Here is a 20,415-nt window from a genome sequence, read left to right as displayed (position 1 = left end):
AAGCGCTTGACAGGATTTACAAGGTTAACAATACTATGGGTCCAAATCCCATGTCATGTCATCTAGTGACAGTATTACCTTGGCAGACTAGTGAAAAAGGCACAATGGCAACAGTGAGCCAAGCTGAAAACTTTGGATCACAACCACTCAAATTATGAAATGTGAGACCCACTTGTAGACTTGAGACACTGGATTCAAGATAAGTCAAGTGCACATATATATCAGTACCAAATCTCTTATACCAAGCAATGAATATATATATCCATAATTTAATAATTTCATAGGGCTGGTTAAATAAGTCCAACTCCATACTCCTCCCATGTTATGTGAAAGAAAGATGGCACACAAGGCTTTATTGTGGTGACGACAAAGAACACCGGACCACAAGTCCTTCTCCTGGGTCCAAGACATAATGGACTGAGCTGCAAACCTGTGGACACCAGCTTCATGGACTTTGGAGGTTCTGTGATGTTTACTGAAGTGGTCAGTGTCATCACGTCAAATTTACGAGGCCCCATAGCTGCAAGTGTTGTGGGATGTCAGTTTGACTCACTTTCATGATTAACTTCAATGCCAAAATATGACACGAGATGCTAGATGTACACAGCACTATGTTTACACTGCATTTAATAACTGCTGCTGGCACTCGGAGGCGGGGCGGTTTATTACCCAATCAGTCTCTTACCCTCCAGGACCAATTAGAAGTTTGCAATTTATTTGAAACAAGATTACAAAATAAACTACACTGTCACTGTCAGCAGACCTAATATTATCAAACATCAGAGGTTAGAATTGTTTTTATTATAATTCAACACGCCTGTCATGCAAAATGTAACATGATAATTACTTTAAGTATTTAATTAAATTGTATTAAATTTAAAAAGCATTCGTCTTATGCCATCACATCCATTTCTGAGTATATCCACAAATAAAGACTACTGCACCCTGCATCGTAAGTGGACTCCCTGGAAATTCATAAAACAGTGGCTTACTCCCCTCGTAGCCCAGATGAATGGCAGCATTAAAAGGCTATTCAGTCCTGTGGACCTTCTTGTGAACACGACCATTACATCCATGGGTCTGCGAACCCAGAGAAGACCAGAGCAGGTTGGGATTGGGCAGTGACTCCATCCATGGGCAAACAGCTGTGATCTTTTGCTCCCTCTGTTCAGGCTGGTAAAACCGTGTTAAATATAGACTGAGATGGCTGAAAGAATTAGGCGGGCTCACTTTATTTAATCCCTGATCTTGCATATTACATTTCTTTCACATCATAAGAGCAGTACTGCTCCCAAGTTTTTACAAAAACACAGTTGTGTTGTTAATGTGTTGTTATATTTTAAATTATGTCAAATTGTATGCAAATATGTAAAACAATGATGTTCATACAAACATATTTCACAGTCTGCTCTTATTTAGCTTTATTTGGGTCTGCCTTCTTAATACCTGATAAGTCTTTTATGCATTATTATTCCATTTGCTATTTAACTGAACGCTTTGAGGTTTGAGGCTAAATACTTTTTCATTCTGTGTGATCTGTCCTGGACTATAAGTTTATTTTGCTGGCAGTAGTTCTGTTCTGTGCTTTCTGCTGTTTTACAACATGAGGAGCATATATGTGTTCAGTATCTTTAGCACCATGTCTTATACAGTCTTATATTATAAGAAATGGTCTTATATTGTTTTTGTTAAATAACCGAATCTTTTTTTCTGATGTCATATCATAATTGTACCATTAAATGTAATATTTTGACAAGTGTAACGTGATTTGCAATGACAAAATTCCCAACAATTTTACCGTTCTGAACCCACGGCCCTTTAAGACCCTGCGGAAGTGAAAACACTAACGCTGGATGTGCGTGTGAATGAAACCCAGTCATTCATAAAAATAGGACAGGCGCAAACAGCGATTGGTCGAAAGGTACCTAATACATAATTCATTAGCATTACACTAACGATTGGTGTTTGAGTTTAGTGACAGGAGTGTGTAGCCAATGGAGAGCAAAGGCTGTTGTCTGTCGAGCCCAAGGGAAAACCCGACCAGTCCATTTACAAAATCTCATTCAAGTTTTGTGTGTCGACCGGAGCGCATCTATTGATCAGGGAGAACGACGGCGGTCCAGGTTGTGGAATTACAGTCTTGAACCTTTTTCATTAAATTGTTCGTCTGCACGGCATCGTCTGAAGGGTGAGACTACTGTTATTCTACCAGCATTTGCATGGCGCAAACCGAAATGATGTGTTTTAAAAGTCGGTTTTCCACAGCGTTTAAGTTTATCATCGACTAGAAAGTGCAAAGCCACCGAGCGGTCTCGCTTTGTGCAGAGCGAACGCCATTTTATCCTGCACGGCGCTTACTTTGGCAACCATTTTATTACATGAAGTTTTCCCATGTTATTTATTTCTTGATTGTATTAACTTAAGGAACTGGATGTGCGTTGGCCGGGCGTTATGGACCAGGTCCGTCCAGTCTCAGCGCTGTTGTGGTTTTGTGAATGGAGGCTCGTTTTTTCTTGCTCTCCGTTCCTCGCAGATCAGGTTTCACTTCATTGAGAAAAACAAGGGGCCGAGCGAGGGGGGCGAGGGGAGAAGGTCGTCTGAGTTGATCCTAAACCCCGCTAGATAACTCATTCACTGGCGTTTTTCCCTCGGAACCGACCTGTCCAGTATTCGGAGAATTTTGCTCCGCTAAACTTTGGATTGATCTGGGAGACGCGATGCTCTAATTGATCACATCTATGGTGCTTCTAGACCTTTTTTTAGTTGTTTTACATTTTCCTGACATTCCTTATAACATTGAATAGATTTGGTAGATTGTGTAATCGATTTTCTTGGTCCAAGTTCTGCTGCGCTGAACTTTGCCAGAGAGAAATGTGAAGCGTTTGCGTTATTCTCTCCCTTCCTGCTGTAGCCTGGACCAACACCATTCTGATGGGCTTTATTTACCTCGATTCTCTTGTTTTTTCTCTCTAAACTATTCCACAAAGTGTGTGTGTGTCCGGGGTGGGGGTGTATTTTACACAAACTCTCTCTGTCTTTCTAAAAGTAAACGTAAATAAGATGAAAGTAAAAGTTTTACCCAAATATGTATTTAATATGTTCTTTCATACGACATTGGTGTACCATCCCAGTGATTTTTATCGCTTTTCTTTTAGCTACTATTCATTAAAACATTTCTATGGGACGTATCCGCGGGGTGTTTTATTCTTTTATTATTATAAGTGGTTAAACGTGAGGTGAAAGGTACAGCCAGAGGTCACGCGCAACGTGTACGCGCACACGCACTGTGGAAGCCTTGTGGGTACATACTACATAGCAGTTTTACTGCTGCTTGTTGACAAAAATACACATCTCTCAACATGTGTATTTACATAACAGACTGTGGTGTCTGGATGACTAAGACTTCATATCCTCAGTTTTAACTCTTGGCTAATGATTTTCTTCAGAATAATCACAGATGAGCGCCTTTGCTTATGTAAGGCTTCCAAACACACTACTTCGAAGTGTGTTTACATGGTGCGGTACATGCTCTCTGCCCTCACGCTCACAGAGGAGGGTTGTTGTGATGAACAACAAAGAAAGGAGGAGGTAGTGTTTGAGTCCACAGCAGAGGGATGTGAAGATTGTGTCAGTGTGTGTGCAGCACAGTAGACTGCATTTGCCAAGCAACTCTGACACGTACATGTTCCTTATCTATCTAGAGAAACAAGACGCCCCAAACGGCGCTGCAGTTATCGCTATAAAGCGAACCCCCTTTTCTGGGAACTATAAAGACCCAGGTAACATGGACGGATTTTACGACCAGCAAGTACCATTTATGGTCTCAGCTAATGTGAGTAGTGTTTATTTTTTATTTTTTCATAAGTAGCAACCAGTTAGTAAAATATTAATGGTATTACAATATTTTGTTGTAAGGATTAGATAACTGCATACTAACTTCTGTTGTTCCACAGCAGAAATCATCTCAAGTGGAGGAACCATACCACAGACCAGTCAGTGACAGGAAACGGAAATTTGTAGACACTGAACTTGCTCAGGACACAGAGGGTAATATAATAATGTTCACGTGTTGAGAATTAGAACAACGGTGTGCTTACAATGTTAGTGTTTTACAGTGGTCATCACCCCCAGTGTGACTCTTCTACCAGAGGCCTGGGCTTTGAGGGAGTGTTGTGGCTGTTCCTAGGATTGTGCTCTTCTGAGATTAATGTGGTCATTCATGTGATCTGTTGCAACCACTCCTCTAGTTTAGCGGTCACAACCCAAAGTGGCCCTGTCACCATGGGGACAACTTTTGGCGGTGACCTTCAAAATCCTTTTTCTGGTCTTTTGCATTTTTCCAACTTTTCATATTCGTTTCTCACACACGTACATCTCTCTCTCTCTCTCTCTTTCTAATATGCTCCAAAAACACACATTTAGACTCGTATGTATACATACACACACTCTACATAGTTTTTCAGAGTAACGTGATGTTTATTCATTCATTCATTCAACATATTCCAGGAATTACATCAATCTTGGACCAAACAGCACAATCCTAAGAACAGCAAAAATACTGTGCAGCAATCTTGAACTCCCGGGTCTCTGGTAGAAGACCTGAGTGTAAACGGGAAATATGACCACCCACTGGATGAATGAGACAGGAATTCACACACACAGGCACAATACCATTCATTTGTACACTTGGCAGTGACTTTATATGTTGTTGTTGTTCCACTTTGGGATACATTTTCAATCTGAGGTTGGGTTTGATCAATTTTGATGTTATCTATTTGTGTTGGCTGCAGAACTCTTCCAGGACCTCAGTCAGTTGCAGGAAATTTGGATTGCAGAGGGTGAGGCCCCTTCTTATATTACACTGCCTCATCAACAAAGGAATGCTGCATGATTTATCTGGATTATATATGAAAATGTTCTTGTGATGTCTAGTCATCTGTTTTAAGTATCAACAAAAATGCAAACTTGATCATAACCTCCAAATTTACCAAGATATTTAACTTAAGTATTTATGAATCCAATGCTTGTAATATTCTTCCCTGTCCCAGCATGCTGTTGATGTCTTTGATATATTGCCATATTTTGCCCGTGTTCCACAGCAGCACAATACATTCTCATTTCCTGCTGCTTGATTTTAGTGACAAACTGCTTGTTTCATCGAGAGCATTGAGAACCTCACAGTGGGGCTCGGCACTTATGCCAGACCAGACTTGTTTTTAAATGAAATAACAAAATGGTATATGAGGACTTGTTAGTTTAACATATTTTTATCAGTGGTTTGTGGGTATTTTTCCCTTATCATATCCCCTGATCTCTCCACAGCCCAGGTGCCTGATGATGAACAGTTTGTCCCAGATTTCCAGTCGGATAGCTGTGAGTACCTGAGACTTATTATTTATTCTCCTTGGCAGTGTACTTTGGATGAAGTCCAGAGAGGGCAAGAGAGAACCAGCTATTCATTATTCATGTCTTGTTCCAATTTCTAGTCAATTCTTTTGAGAGCACAAAGGACAGCACAAGCCAAGAATGGTGTCAAGTACCCAGACTCTTGTTGATTTGGTTGGGTTGCTGATTCTCAGTAGAGATGTTAATGATGGATGTAGTTGGACATGTTCCCTAGGGAACCATGATACATAAGACTCCTTTCATTCTGATGTGGAATAGCTAAGATGTCTGTGAGGAGAACCCCCACAATCTCTTGTTTGTGTACTGGGAATCACATAAGGCCAATTCACAATCTGATTTCATGCAATTTATTTGATTGACCTGACCTCTGGAATACACTGGATCCAAAACTCTGGATTTTAAACTTTCAGAACCCAGCACTGCTAAAGGTGTGTGTCTGACTGGCTTACACCACGGACTACAGTATGGGTTGGGTTATATATACATATATAGAGAGATTATTATATATAAAATCTCTCTCGTTTCCCCAGCACGTCTCCTTGGACACACACAGAGTTCCTCCAGCCAAGGGAAATACTTCAGTGATGTTTAGTGGAGCTTTTCATGGCTTCTCATTCCTTCATTCCTATCTTCTGCCCCCGCCTCCTTTCATCATGTTTGTGTTGTCTGGTGCTGGAGCAGCGAGGCAGGACGTGTGGTATTTTCAGGACATGTGGTAGTTTAGTTTCCGGACATATGGTAGTTTTGGGCCGTGTGGTAGTTTCGGGCGTCACTCCTCATCTTGTGCTTTGGCCTTTCTTATCGCCGTGGCGACAGTGAAGTCTGATGCACTGCAGTATTTCAGACTAGGCCATGTCCATACAGCATGGCCCATTTTGAGTTCTGGGTGCTTTGGAATATTGTTTTACATTTTCTTTTAATGAAATGTACAAATGTCATCCTGGCAAAGGCCTTGGTAGTTGTCAGAGGGCCAGCCCTTTTCTCCAGTCATTTAGCAGAGCTGTGTGGCCCCTTTGCTCAGCTGCACATCACCCCCCTCCCCACCACCAGTCCAAAACCATCAGGTCATACATATCGGGTCAGACATCCATCTACTCTCCGATTAGATTTGTGGGAGTCTCTCTCTAACGTTAACAGTGGTGCAGTGCACCTTGGCTTTCATCGCACATCGAGCGCTCACGTGCCCATTTGTATGCGGCTTCCTAAGCCCAGCACAGTCCACTTGATTTACGCGGCTAGTGTTACTCTGTGGCTGCGGATCCGGTTTCGGTCGTCCATTACGCGGCGCCAGTTATGGGAGTTGACGCAGAGATCCAGCAGCTAATGGTTACAGTGTGGGGAGGAAAATCATTCAGAATCATTGAATTACAGCCGCTCTGATTCATGAGTATTGACTTGCCTGTGATGGAGATCGCAAGGAAGCGCTTTGATTGCATGTGTTTTTGCTGCACCGAGCCTCTGATGGGCGAAGCACGTAGCTTTTATACCCCCCAGTCAGCCGATTAATGGTATAGAGTGAGGTGCTCTATCAGAGGATGAGAGCTGCACTTTTGTTGATGCATTCGATCAGATGCCGTGTTGATGATATACTTCACTCTGTTGTCTCTCTCAGTGATGTTTCATGGCCCTCCGCCAGCCAAGATTAAACGGGAACTGAGTCCTTCCAAAGCTTTGACCACCTGCAGTCAGGACCGGAGTCCCATGCCGTACGGAGACAAGTGCCTTTATAACTACAGGTAGACTTATAGCGACTTATTTTTGACAGTGAGTTGCATGTGCCGTAGCCTGCATGGGTGGAACATCTTTTGTCATGTGACATTTCTCATTTTCCACTCCCTTTCCCTCCTCACAGTGCCTATGAAAGGAAGCCCTCAGCTGGGTTCAAGCCATTGACTCCTCCCTCAACGCCCGTCTCTCCGTGCAGCTCCAGCATCACTCCTGCGCCACGCCCTGTGCTGGAGCAGACTCCGCCCCCCCTCCCCAACTCCACATTAGGGCAGCGCGCCCTTCATGGACAGCCTGCTGTGACCAACTCCACCCACAGTCAGAGGGCACTCCCACTAAACAGCCAGACTCCACCTTTTGCAGTGCCGTGTCCACCTCTAAACCACGAGGTCCCGTTTAATAGCGAGCACAGGTAAGTGTGTGCATCATTTAAGTCATTGCATAGTCTTAAACCGAGTTCATAGATCAGTGTCCTCACCATGGCAAAATAGTTTTGTCCAGCTGACCTTTTGAACTGGGCATGCGTGGGCGTGCGTGCACATGTGTACTGGTTTGGGGGGGGGGGGGGGGGGGGTGGTTGCACCATTGGTGCTGGTGTGGGTGGATGACCTTTCAGCAATGCTGACTTCATGTGATGGGGAGGAAAAAATAGCAGGTGGTGTTGATCACATGGATATTACGATGCAGCATTAGGCTGCCCAGGGGCTACATTAATCTGACCCCCCCATGTGAATACGGCCACTGTGCCAGCTCCAGCAGAGCTCTGGAAACCTGCTAGGGAACGTGTGGCATGTCACTGGCGCTCACTCACATAGAGCCAGCAACCCCAGATTCAGCGAGACATCTCTGGACAGTGTGTGCGCTGAGACCTCCATTAACTCTGTGGTCTCATTTGGTCCCAGCGTCTCAATTTATAGTGTGCATATGCTTTTACTTAATTACACGCTCATCAAATGCACATGTCCATCTCCTGGAGTCTGGTGACTCCTGGAATCTTTCTTAACGAGTCCTTCCAAAAGAACATGTGCCCCATATATAATATATATCTCACACACACAAATAAAACACTCCACGGGTTTGAATGAATGACATTCTTAATGTTTAAACTTAGTATTTCTTTTTTTTTCCTTCAAGGTTTCAGCGTCAGCTCTCCGAACCCTGTTTGCCTTTCTCACCTTCTGAGACCCAGGGAAGACAGAACTTCATTCCCCAGACGTCGACCGCCTCGCCCAGAGATGGCCGGCCACCCTACCATCGCCAGATGTCGGAACCACTGGTTCCTGTACATGCTCAGGGCTTTAAACAGGAGCTCTTGGACCCTCGTTACACTGAGCAGGGCGTCCCCAACATGGGCCCACCCCAGACAACCTTCCATCCTATGGTCATCAAGCAAGAGCCACGAGACTTCTGCTTTGACTCTGGTGAGCATTAACAAACACATTTTAAAGGTAGAGCAGTGCAGGTCATGCAAGAACAAAATATTACACATAAATAAAATTATAAAACATTTAGAAAACACAAAAGTGAATGAAGAAATAAATAAATGGGACAATTGAGTAATCAAGAGTAAATGCATGTAGGTTGAAACAATTCGGTATAAAAACCGAAAATAAATGAATATACTTGTGAGAATAAAGACATGCTTAAATAAATTAGTATATATGCTTTTATTTTTTCTAGACTTTTATGTATTTCTTCCTTCAGTCCATGGTAATGAGACAACACCATATGAAATTCTGTCGGGCAAGGGAAAGTAGGGGATAAGCTATTAGGTGGACCAGATGCAACCAATAAGGAGGTCGATATAATGAAACATAAACGAACAACAAATCCAACCAACATGGTAAATCAAAGGCGTTCTTGGGTTCTGCCAGATATCTTGGGCCAGTTCGACAACGGCTCTGCCTTTTTGCTCACTTCTCCCAAATCTAAATTTATTAGCGTAACCCAAAATAACACTTGGTTGTGGTCCAAGTGCCAACTGTTAGCAAGCGCTTTCTACTTTATTCTGGACACGATTTACCTCCATCATTTGCATGAGTGGGGACACGATGAGAAGTTTTCTTTCACAGACGATGAGAATTCGGGGTCTTTTTTCTCTCTCCATTTACTGCAAATATTACTGCTGTAGTGCCATGATCTGCACACAGCTGGTTTAAAAGGTTGCAGTATATTATCGCAATCTTGTCACCTATCAAGTGTGGTTAATTGTGTAGAAACTACTCAGACTCTGCCATCACAGAAGTACCTAGCTATACAAATACTAGACTACTAGTATAATTTCTTGTAGTAATGCGAAGGCAGCAACGCAATGCAAGAGTAATTGATCACTCTGCTTTTCCTATGATTACTCAGTAAGGTTGGTTTAGTCTGCTTTATCATAGTGAACTAGAGAAGGAAATCTATGAATAAATCCATAAATGTGTAAAAAAAATTATTACTATTGTATGTCCTGTATTCATAAAAAAAAATTAAGATGGCCTTTTATTATCCCACATGAGTAGAGTTGCTGCAGTATACAGAAAATCTAAGGACAGTAAATACAGTTAAAAGTACTTGAAAAGGTGAATCACAATAGTACAATAAAATATTTTAGGTAGTATTATTTATATATATATATGTATATATGTGTGTATATATAATAAAATATTCCATAAGGTTAAGGTATAGTCCAGTTTAATTATGTATGTTGAAAATGTATTGGGTTTATGTTGCTTATTCGTTCACTTATTCACTCGAGCGCTGTGGATCGTTTTGTGTAGCTGCTTTCATGCTTGGACAGGGCTGAGGGAGTGGAATCTCCTGTGTGCGTGTGCTAGCACGGAGCTGTGAGTTTTAGCAGGGCCTGGCGAGGTACAAGCTAACACTTACGCCCCTTAATGGAGTTAGACAGTCTGATGTAGCAGTATTCTTCGCACTTGCATAGATTTTCTGTATATGCCACTTTGTTTCATGTTTTTGAGTACAAGGCAGAAAGGGACGTTTTGAAGTTCGTTAACTAAGCATATCTGTGTTGATCATGTAGCTTGAACTGCTTGACTTTCTATTCTCAACTTAAAAAGCGGTGGATAAATCAAAGACCGCTTCCGTTGAGACTTAATGTACTTGTCATTTCAACACCCACACATATCCAGCTGTTCCGTCACATTGTCATATAAGCATTTTAACATGTGTCAAAATCCCCTTTTAGCTCTAGGTGTGTGTATGCACAGCTTTGGTATGTTCTTCTCAACATGTTATGCATAAATACTCGTCAACATGTTGGGACCACAGCACATGGTTCTATGGATACATGCTGCCAACACTGTGATGTGTTGTCTGTTCAGCAGTGTGCAAGATGATGCATCTCCATAATCTAAGTCACGAAAATCACTGGTGATGGCATGTCGGGGAAGATAAACATGTGTGCGGTGACATTGGGTGACCTTGTGACATAGAGGCGTGTGGCTTAGAGATGGTGCACTGCAGTCTTGCAAGGATGAACGATTTGATTTTCATGATTCAGTATCTCTGCTTAGTGAGTAATCCTATTTGCTGTCTCGGTAGACATGTGACTGAAGTGGCATGTTGTGCGTTGATCCTGGCTGGTGTCACAGATGTGTGGGCTGGACACGCGCGGTCCAGCTGTTGCGTCACCGTTTCATAAGTATTAGGATGATGAATCATGAGCTGCTCATAATTCTGCTGTGTGTGCGTGCGTGCATCTCTTTGATTTAGATTTAATTTAGATACTCTATATACTAATAGTTTTTTTTTCTTGTTTTGAATGTGATGATTAATAGTTTTTTGTTTGGATTTTCAGAAGTGCCTAACTGTCAGTCATCATTTGGGAGGGCAGCTAGCTTTTACCAAAACCGTGAAAGTAAGTAACCAGGTTGAGCCAAATTTTGTTTTTCATTTTGCTTAGTGAACAATTTAAACATTCTTGTTATTCTAAACTTTTTGGTTTTCATCCCTGTTTTACACTGAATACCTTTAACTGCATTTCATTAAAGCCTTTATTCTTTTTTTTTTTTTTTTTGTAGATTTCTCATTTGACAGAGATCAAAACCTGTATTATGATGACGCATGTGTGGTTCCTGAGCGCCTTGAAGGTGAGATTGCATGCATGTCATTTAGATACACAGTTCAAAACTGACTGCTCAAGGTATCAGATTTTTCAGTTTGGGTAATGCACACAAGGCAGCATTTTATTTTTTTTATCTCAGGCCCATCACTTGAAGTAATGTTTTCAGGGAAGCACTGGCATTGTGCAGGACAAGTGGCACCTTTAGGCGAGCAATTCTCATCTCCCTGTATAGTGGTGAGAGTGGTGATGGCCTTCAACCCTCATTCTCTGTGTGAGCAGGAAAGGTGAAACAAGAACCGTCTGTATATCGTGACGGGCCACCTTACCAACGCCGGGGGTCCCTCCAGCTCTGGCAGTTTCTCGTAACCCTTCTTGATGACCCTGCCAACGGACACTTCATTGCCTGGACAGGTCGTGGAATGGAGTTCAAGCTCATTGAGCCAGAAGAGGTCTGTGTCTGCAATCGAAAGTGCCGAAACCATTTCTGATTTGCATGCCATTCTGAAGATTTCTTGAAATTAATACCAACCTGATGGATTTCAGGTGGCTCGACGATGGGGCATCCAGAAAAACAGACCAGCCATGAATTATGACAAACTAAGTCGTTCTCTGCGCTACTACTATGAGAAAGGGATCATGCAGAAGGTAAAGTTTCATGTTTCTTTTTTTGTGTAGTGCCAAATCCATGCCTGCAAAACCAAGGCCAAACTCTGTGTATTATCTAACATGTAAAGTTTCCATTCTCAGGTTGCGGGTGAGAGGTATGTTTACAAGTTTGTATGCGACCCCGAAGCCCTTTTCTCCATGGCCTTCCCAGACAACCAGAGGCCCAACCTTAAGGCTGACCCTGATGGCCTGCCTGTACTGGACGACGACACCCTGCCTCTGACCCACTACGATGAAGGTACACCGTACCTGGTAGACACAGGAGAGCAGTGCGTAACTGGGATGCCTTTCCCCGATAGCTATGTGTACTGACTCCCGCTCCACACCACCCGTCCCCCGATGTGGAACCTGAACAGGTGAATGGACAGGTGCACGTCTGTCCACACAGCCTCGACTTCTCCTGCCCTGCTGTCCGTTTACAGATTAGCCCCGCCCCTCTAAAAACAAACTGATGTTAAAATGATAAATAAGCGAGGAGAAATCTGCAAGCCATCTTGTCTCTGGCTTTAACCGTGAGATGGTGTCAGGGAGGTGAGGGACTCCTGGACTCCCTTGGCCAGGTGCTCGCCAGCACAGAAGATGGAGTCACAAGACAAGTAGCACCGAACCACTGACTGGTCTCTGTGCAGACTTAAGGAATTGTAGCAATTCTGTTCTGACAATCTATTTTTTTTTTGTCTCTTTGTTTTATAATTTACAAAATATTAAGACACGTTCCAACAACAACAAAAAATATAAATCTAAACACAGCGCTATTCACGAGCTGCATGTGTGGCCCTGATGCTTTTGTTACCTCTAGATCAAGTGGACATCTATTAGAAGTTTAAAGGGCTTCATTTTGAAAGGTAAAAGACCCATTTTGTTTCTTTCGATTTGTTTAAAGTTTGCTTTTACAAAACACTTCTGTTCAGCGAAATGGAGAACTGCTTCAAACATGCAAATTTCCTACAAAACTTACTGTCATTCTTGTAGGTTTGTTTTGGTCATTGAAGTTTTTACGTGTTTGTGGAGTTGTTTTGTATAATTTTCTCTCTTTCTCTTGGATAATTCAAACATTGATCTGTAATGAAGCTAAACTAAAGGTACTCTTATGGACCTTCAAACAGATACAAGGACTGTTAACCCATTAAACAAAATAATTCCACATGCCTAGTCACTCCCTGAGAAGCAGAATTTGGTACATTTGAGGTGTTTCATTTTCTTTTAAGACAATATTTAAAAGGGATGCACTAAACATTTCTCCAAGAGGATTACAACCTCGGACTGCATTAAAAATGTATTTAAGGGTCAAACTTTTTAGTATGTTTTGTATATTGTAATAATTTTTTGCTTACATTTTTTGGCTCCAAGATGGCAGGAAAGCAAGGGGCCTTGCATGCAGTAAGGTGAAGCAAACACCTTTCCTAGGACTCCTTCACTGCCAATTTAAAGTTGACAAAAGACCACTGCTTCCTTTTTGCATGGTGTATTCAACTGGCAATGTCCATTAACATATCGCTTTATGCTGGACAAGGAAGAAATTAACTTCTCTGCGTGCTTTTTTTTTTTTTTTTTTTTTTTGGAAAAAAAAAACCCTTCTATAAATATATATTTTTGCAAAGTCTGCATTGGTTTGATTTTATTGTATCAGCTGTATAGTATTGCCTAAAACATGTATGTTTTAAAAGTCTGGATGCCTGTGGTGCAGTCATTACAGATCACCCTTAGAGAACTGCGCCTTAGAATGAGGATGACTCTTCTGAGGTGTGGCTGGTTGAGCGGATCGTCTCCCACATAAAGGGTCTGAACTTGTACAAGCTTCACCTTCTTCCTCCACAATGTGTACCTTTACACTGCTGAGTTTATAATCTGTACTGGGTACAATAAACTGTCCTTTCTGCTTCATTTTCATTGTCTCAGTTCTTTTGCAACACACTGTGTCCAATAAGCTTTGCAAATTAGTGACCAGTCACATGTAGTGTTCAACCACACTTCAAAAATGTGCAAATATTTTCAGCAAGAGCAAACGCTCTTTAAAAGGCCATCTATTATGTAAATTTGTGTTGACTAAAAAAGAGAATGAACCCCTGTTCATTCATCCCTGCTTTGTAGAATGTATTGATCAGTTTCAGAGTGTTTCTCAATTTTATTAAGGGTCTTTTATTATCTCCACAGTGCTTTTCCATCTTTAATGTGCTCTTGATGTAGTTATCTATAATGCATTTCTGCCTTTACAACCAGAGTACAGCTCAACACTTGTGATTATACAATAATTCGCCTGTGGTTTTTAATGTGAGCATTACTTGTGGAATATGGGCATTCTCAGTGCCTTAAGGCAGTTGCTTAACATCTGTTTATCTACAGATAATAAAAAACACCTGTGTGACATCTTATTATAACATATTTAAAGAATTAGAGGCAATATTTTAGGACTGAAAGTACTTTGTGTATTTGCCAGACATTGACTATTTTATATTCTAGTGCATTGCCCCCTATTCTTTTCAAAAAGTTTTACTTTTCAATTTCCCACACATTTATTCATGTTGTAATTTCCATTTTGAGAAATGTTTAAGATACTTTGAAAGTACCAAAGTCACTTAACATTAAAATAATATCTTATATTTCATCTGAATAATTAGGTCCAGGAATTTTTCATTGTGCATGTAATTTTAAGAGACCTGCACAAGTAATTATTCATAGTACAGCCCTATTTTTTGTACCATACTCGCATTTCTCTCACTGAGGTCCCATTGACTCATTTGGGTTTGACTGATTTACTGCAAAGTATGCAAGCCAGTCTGATCACATTAACCCTCTGTGGTAGGTCACTGTGGAAGTCAGTCTGATCACATTAACCCTCTGTGGTAGGTCACTGTGGAAGTCAGTCTGATCACCTTAACCCTCTGTGGTAGGTCACTGTGGAAGTCAGTCTGATCACATTAACCCTCTGGTAGAACACTAGTGGAAGTCAGTCTGATCACATTAACCCTCTATGGTAGGTCACTGTGGAAGTCAGTCTGATCACATTGGTAGGACACTGGTGGAGACATGACTACTGCCCATGAAGCTACCTTGGCTTTAATCCACTCTGTCCTCTCACATCAAGGCTAGGGCTGAACGATTTTGGAAAATAATCGAATTGCAATTTTTTATCTATAAATTGCGATTGCGATGTAAAATGCGATTTTTTCCACTGTATTCAGGAAACTCTGTTTCGGCATTGTTTATACAGCTCAGATACAGGGTTGGCAACTTTTCAAGATCGCTTGGAGTGAGACTTGAATCATATCAATAAGGAGTTATACTTTCAAACGGTTCGGTCAGTGAACCCTGTCTGCTGGATCGCGGTCAAGCTATCCGCGCTTTTGCTATTCATCCGTGCTTTAAATCTTATTGCGCCTATATGCGTGATTTTACGGTATTTCGCTGCTCACCGCATACTAAAGCTGTATAAGCGCAGAGAAACACTTTGGCGTATTTGAAGACGCAGCACTGGTCGTTGGCATTAAGGGCGTACTCACACTAGGCTCTGTGATCCGGGCCCGGGCACGGTTGCCTGCCGAAGCACGGTTCGTTTGGCTAGTGTGAGCGCTCCAACCGTGCCCGGGCCCGGATCAGTTAACCGTGCTCGGGCCCGCTTTGAAGAGGTGGGCCAGGGCACGATTCATGTGGACTCGGGCACGGTTCGCTTCTAGTGTGAGCGCTATCCGTGCCCGGGCCCGCTTGGTGCCTCGCCTGATTGGTTCATTTCGCTGGAACTCAAACATGACATCAGTGATGCGACGCTCACGTTAAACAGTCATAGCGGCAAAGCGATTAGCAGACAATCGTTGTGTTAAATTATCGATAAATCTGTGCTTGCACCGTGTTTCTGCACTCCCAAAACGACTCCAAAAATACAATAAAAAGAGAATCGTGAACTCTATAGTGTTGTGCGAGCGCGCTTTTTTCCAAATAAAGCGGCGTTGTGATGACGTAAGCGTGCTCGGGCCGGGTTGCTGAAGCGAGTGTGAGTGCAGGCCAGCGGGGGAGTGGGGAGGGGGGATAACCGGGCCCCAGCACGGAACAAGCAAACCGTGCCTAGTGTGAGTACGCCCTTAGCCTTATAAAAATCATAAGAGGCTTTGTGGTGTTTTTTTTAATGCTGAAGAAGGTTTGTAGTGTTACCTCGCGTCGTAGCAACAGTAGCAAGGCACGTTTGGTACCTGACGTTGAGCACGAGGCTGAAGTTGGTTACTTATTCGCAGTTTGAGATTCGTTTGGTTACTCGCAGCTCCGTATTCGGCGGCTGAAGTTGGTTACTTATTCAAAAAGGGTGTGTTCACGATGCGTGTTTGCTGTGCACTTTGTTTAAAAGCGATAGATTAAACGTTACATTAAACGAGCGTAGGAGCAAACATTTAAGAGGTTATTGTTTCCCATACTGATTTTGTGAATGTAAAAAATAAAAATATAATGAAAGCATTTCATTTGTAAAATGCTTTCTATTTCAAGTCGTTTCAATTGTATGCAATTTGTACATGATGATTGAATTCGTCAGCATTTCTAACGTAGACTATTGTTAGAAATACATATTCTTACCAGCACACAACATGGCATATTGAGCAGTGGGCAGATAGGTGAACGCATTTTAAAGGGGCAGTTTCAGAGGCTTATTGAAAGCCTTATTGATGGTGGGCCAGAGAAATAACGAATGCATCATGAAGAACAGGTCACTCCCTAAGAGAGGAACCTGATTTTAACCTGATCCAACATCATTTTATACCTTAAATCTAACTGGAAACACGGCATATTGAGTAGTTAAGTGCACAGAGAGCGCACTGAAATGGTTCAGAGGGGCAATTTCAGAGGTATTTCAGACAAATAACACATGCATCATACATAACTAGTTCCTATATGTATGAGCAATCTGATTTTGGCCTGGCCTGGAATCATTTTATGCCTCAAATCTACCCGGAAACATGGCATATAGAGTAGTTAAGCACACAGGTGAAATGGATCAGAGGGGCAAGTTCAGAGGCCTGCTGTATGCCTGTAAGGTCTTGGGCCAGGCAAAAGTAAATTGCATCATACATAACTAGTTCCTATATGTAAGAGAAACCTGACTTTAGCCTGGACCAGAATCATTTTAAGCCTAAAATCTAACTGGAAACATGGCATATTGAGTAGTTAAGCACACAGGTGAAATGGATCAGAGGGGCAAGTTCAGAGGCCTGCTGTATGCCTGTAATGTCTTGGGCCAGGCAAAACTCAATTGTATCATACATAACTAGTTCCCATAAGACCTTACAGGCATACAGCAGGCCTGTTAAATTGCTGCTCTGCATCATTTGACCTGTGCGCACCACTCCATGTGTCATGTTTCCAGTTGGATTTGAGGCATAAAATTATGCTGGGCCAGGCCAAAATCAGGTTTCTCTTACATATAGTAAAGCGTTATGTATGATGCATGTGTTATTTGCCTGGCCCAATGCCTTACATGTATACAGCAAGCCTCTGAAATCCACCTCATTAACCATTTCACCTGTGCGCTTAGTCAATATGCCATTTTGCCATTTAGATTTGAGAGCTAAAATGATTCTGGGCCAGGCCAAAACCAGGTTCCTCATACATATAGGAAGTAGTTGTGTATGATTCAATTGAGTTTTGCCTGGCCCAAGACATTACAGGCATACAACAGGCCTCTGAACTTGGCCCTCTGACCCATTTCACCTGTGTGCTTAACTACTCAATATGCCATGTTTACAGTTAGATTTGACACATAAAATGATTCTGGGCCAGGCTAAAAACATGTTCCTCATACATATGGGAACTAGTTATGTATGATACAATTGAGTTTTGCCTGGCCCAAGACATTACAGGCATACAACAGGCCTCTGAACTTGGCCCTCTGACCCATTTCACCTGTGTGCTTAACTACTCAATATGCCATGTTTACAGTTAGATTTGACACATAAAATGATTCTGGGCCAGGCTAAAAACATGTTCCTCATACATATGGGAACTAGTTATGTATGATACAATTGAGTTTTGCCTGGCCCAAGACATTACAGGCATACAGCAGGCCTCTGAACTTGCCCCTCTGATCCATTTCACCTGTTCACTTAACTACTCAATATGCCATGTTTGCAGTTAGATTTGACACATAAAATGATTCTGGGCCAGGCTAAAAACATGTTCCTCATACATATGGGAACTAGTTATGTATGATACAATTGAGTTTTGCCTGGCCCAAGACATTACAGGCATACAGCAGGCCTCTGAACTTGCCCCTCTGATCCATTTCACCTGTTCACTTAACTACTCAATATGCCATGTTTGCAGTTAGATTTGACACATAAAATGATTCTGGGCCAGGCCAAAATCAGGTTCCTCATACATATAGGAACTAGTTATGTATGATGCAATTTACTTTTGAGATCAAATGAGATCAAAATGTGTCCATATACCATTTAGTCATTTCAAAAATATAAATTAAAATATGAAAAGTTATTTGATTCTTGTTTCAAAATCTAATAACAAGATTTTTTTGTTTTCACTGACAACAGATTTAGAAACAAAATTAGAATTTCTTTTCTTTTTGCTGAGGTCTTAAACCAGAGGTAATCAATTAAATCTTTCCGCGGTCCATTTTTGGCAGATAGCTCAGACCTTAGGTCCGGGTCCACGGTGGCGAACGAAAGTTGTTGAGCGGGGGGGGCGAACGTAACACTCAAATGGGTGGTGAACGTAACACTTGTCTGAAAATAAATTCTCCGGTTTAAAATATAGTCTCCCGTAAAAAATTTTTTGGCATTTGGGTCCGTATCCAGTTAATCAGGAATGTGATTGGGTCCGGACAGGACGGCGTTCGGGTCCAGATCCGGACCGCGGTCCGCCATTTGGTGATACCAGTCTTAAACCAACAAAGTAAAGGACGTGAATGAATGAATGAATGAATATAAACTTTCTATTTATATTCTGCCTTTCAAGGACCCAAGGTCATGAAACATGACATCTGGATATATCAGACCTTATGCACATCACAGCTGCATTGTCAGAATTCTCATTTTATGAAAGTAGGTCTATTGTTTTTCATCTCTTGCCCATCCAGGTGACTCAGAATCCTGGTGACTTGAGAGATGAGAGATTGTAAGTACCATATAGGCTACGGGTGTATGTATGTTTTTTCATTTCCACGAGTGGGCTTTGGCCAACTGCTGTGACATAGCAGCCAGATGCTAAAACTTTGGTGTATGTCTATCATTCACCTGTGTTTCATTCGGTCACACTTACTACAGGGAACCACACCTCTTCCCTTCATCATCTGTGCTATACTTATTTTGCTGCTAAGTGCTGCTACATATGCGCTAGTTATTATGCTGCAACTTTACATGCCAACTGCCACCGCTAACCATCTGCCGTGCAGCTGACTGCTACTGCATAAAAGATGTTACCCTCTAATAAATATCTGTGCTGAGGCTATACACAACAACTTGGATGGCACAGGTATATAAGCTCCCGTTCCAGTGAGGTAAGCGGTTTTGTTTCACCATCTGCTGCTGCATAGGTGTTAGAGATTGCTAGGTGGCAGGCTAAATCTATGTACATGGACATGTCATTCTGAAAAACTATTTTCAGTGCAGCTAAAGGCAAATGATGGGCATGGGTTACCCCTCTTGTCTGAGTTTGGATCACCTCAGAGACACAAACAACCTGTCTGGAGTGGACTGTGGCATGTTGGCCATCAAGGGCCATCAAGTTGGCATTCTTCCCAGTAATCAGTGCCTGCAGCTGCAACCAGTGGTTTTGTTCAAAGGTGGACCAACTATCTTTTGGCTTAGAATGTACTGACGGCCTAGTGGTCAACCTGCAACCTAATCCACAGACTACACTTGGTCCTCATCCTATTACTTCTCTTCAAGATACTGAGCAAAATGATCAGTAGAATCTCTACAGTACCAAGGTGTTCTTTCCCTGAGTGCTTCAGAAGCCTATTTTTGCACTATGGAGGCCATGACTCCACTTCACTCCCCCTCTTTTCTTCAGCTGCTGTCATACTCTTCATCTAGGCACGATGGCTTTCAGGACTGTAGCTTCCATAGTGACCACAGACCACAACACTTTGAAGGCAGCACTAACCCAGCACTAATCTTAACCTAGATACACCAGCTCAGGCTGAAGCTTCAAGTGTATTTTTCCAAATTTACAGTTGTGATCAAATTTATTCAACCCCCAATGCTGCGAAGGGTTTTATGGAATTCAGTGCACATTTGTAATTGTGTTCATAATGAAATCTTACAAGGACTTGTTAAAGAACTAAATGCAACTAAGATAGCATCAATTTTTTTGTCATAAAGTATTAAATGGCCTTTTTGTGATTTCTTCATTGACACAATTATTCAACCCCTTTACGACTACCACTCCTAAGAACAGAGGTTCATTCCAGTGTTTTCCATCAGGTATTGAAAACATCTGTGGATGTCAACGAGCAGCAATCAAGCATGATAAGCACCAATTAGGCAGATTTAAAAGGACTGTGATACTCAGCTCCTTCTAGACATCTACTGGTGTGTTTCCAAGCATGGTGA

General features: G+C 42.0%; 1 protein-coding gene across 2 annotated transcripts; it reads left to right on the top strand.

Moving 5' to 3' along the window:
- The first annotated feature begins 2,058 nt into the window (after positions 1 to 2,058).
- etv5a (ETS variant transcription factor 5a) lies at positions 2,059 to 13,750 on the top strand. Of its 2 annotated transcripts, none has more exons than XM_076985394.1 (13): positions 2,059 to 2,188; positions 3,702 to 3,832; positions 3,957 to 4,047; positions 4,791 to 4,838; positions 5,323 to 5,373; positions 7,019 to 7,142; positions 7,259 to 7,543; positions 8,266 to 8,552; positions 10,934 to 10,993; positions 11,157 to 11,225; positions 11,480 to 11,649; positions 11,744 to 11,845; positions 11,948 to 13,750. In XM_076985394.1, the coding sequence occupies exons 2-13, from the start codon at positions 3,785 to 3,787 to the stop codon at positions 12,176 to 12,178; spliced, it is 1,566 nt and encodes a 521-aa protein (XP_076841509.1). In that variant the 5' UTR covers positions 2,059 to 2,188; positions 3,702 to 3,784; the 3' UTR covers positions 12,179 to 13,750. The 2 variants fall into 2 exon arrangements, with proteins under 2 accessions (XP_076841509.1, XP_076841508.1); XM_076985393.1 differs by having other exon boundaries at positions 3,954 to 4,047.
- Positions 13,751 to 20,415: the final 6,665 nt, after the last annotated feature.

The sequence above is a fragment of the Brachyhypopomus gauderio genome, unplaced genomic scaffold (assembly GCF_052324685.1).
Source record: "Brachyhypopomus gauderio isolate BG-103 unplaced genomic scaffold, BGAUD_0.2 sc40, whole genome shotgun sequence".
NCBI classification, from domain to species: domain Eukaryota; kingdom Metazoa; phylum Chordata; class Actinopteri; order Gymnotiformes; family Hypopomidae; genus Brachyhypopomus; species Brachyhypopomus gauderio.
This window is presented reverse-complemented; position numbering and strand designations above follow the sequence as displayed.

Bases quoted from the DNA above. Each gene is read 5' to 3' on its own strand.
- etv5a (XM_076985393.1), top strand. From the start codon at position 3,785: ATGGACGGATTTTACGACCAGCAAGTACCATTTATGGTCTCAGCTAAT. The intron at 4,839-5,322 runs GTGAGGCCCCTT...ATCTCTCCACAG, and splicing joins GGAAATTTGGATTGCAGAGG to CCCAGGTGCCTGATGATGAA. The intron at 8,553-10,933 runs GTGAGCATTAAC...TTGGATTTTCAG, and splicing joins AGACTTCTGCTTTGACTCTG to AAGTGCCTAACTGTCAGTCA.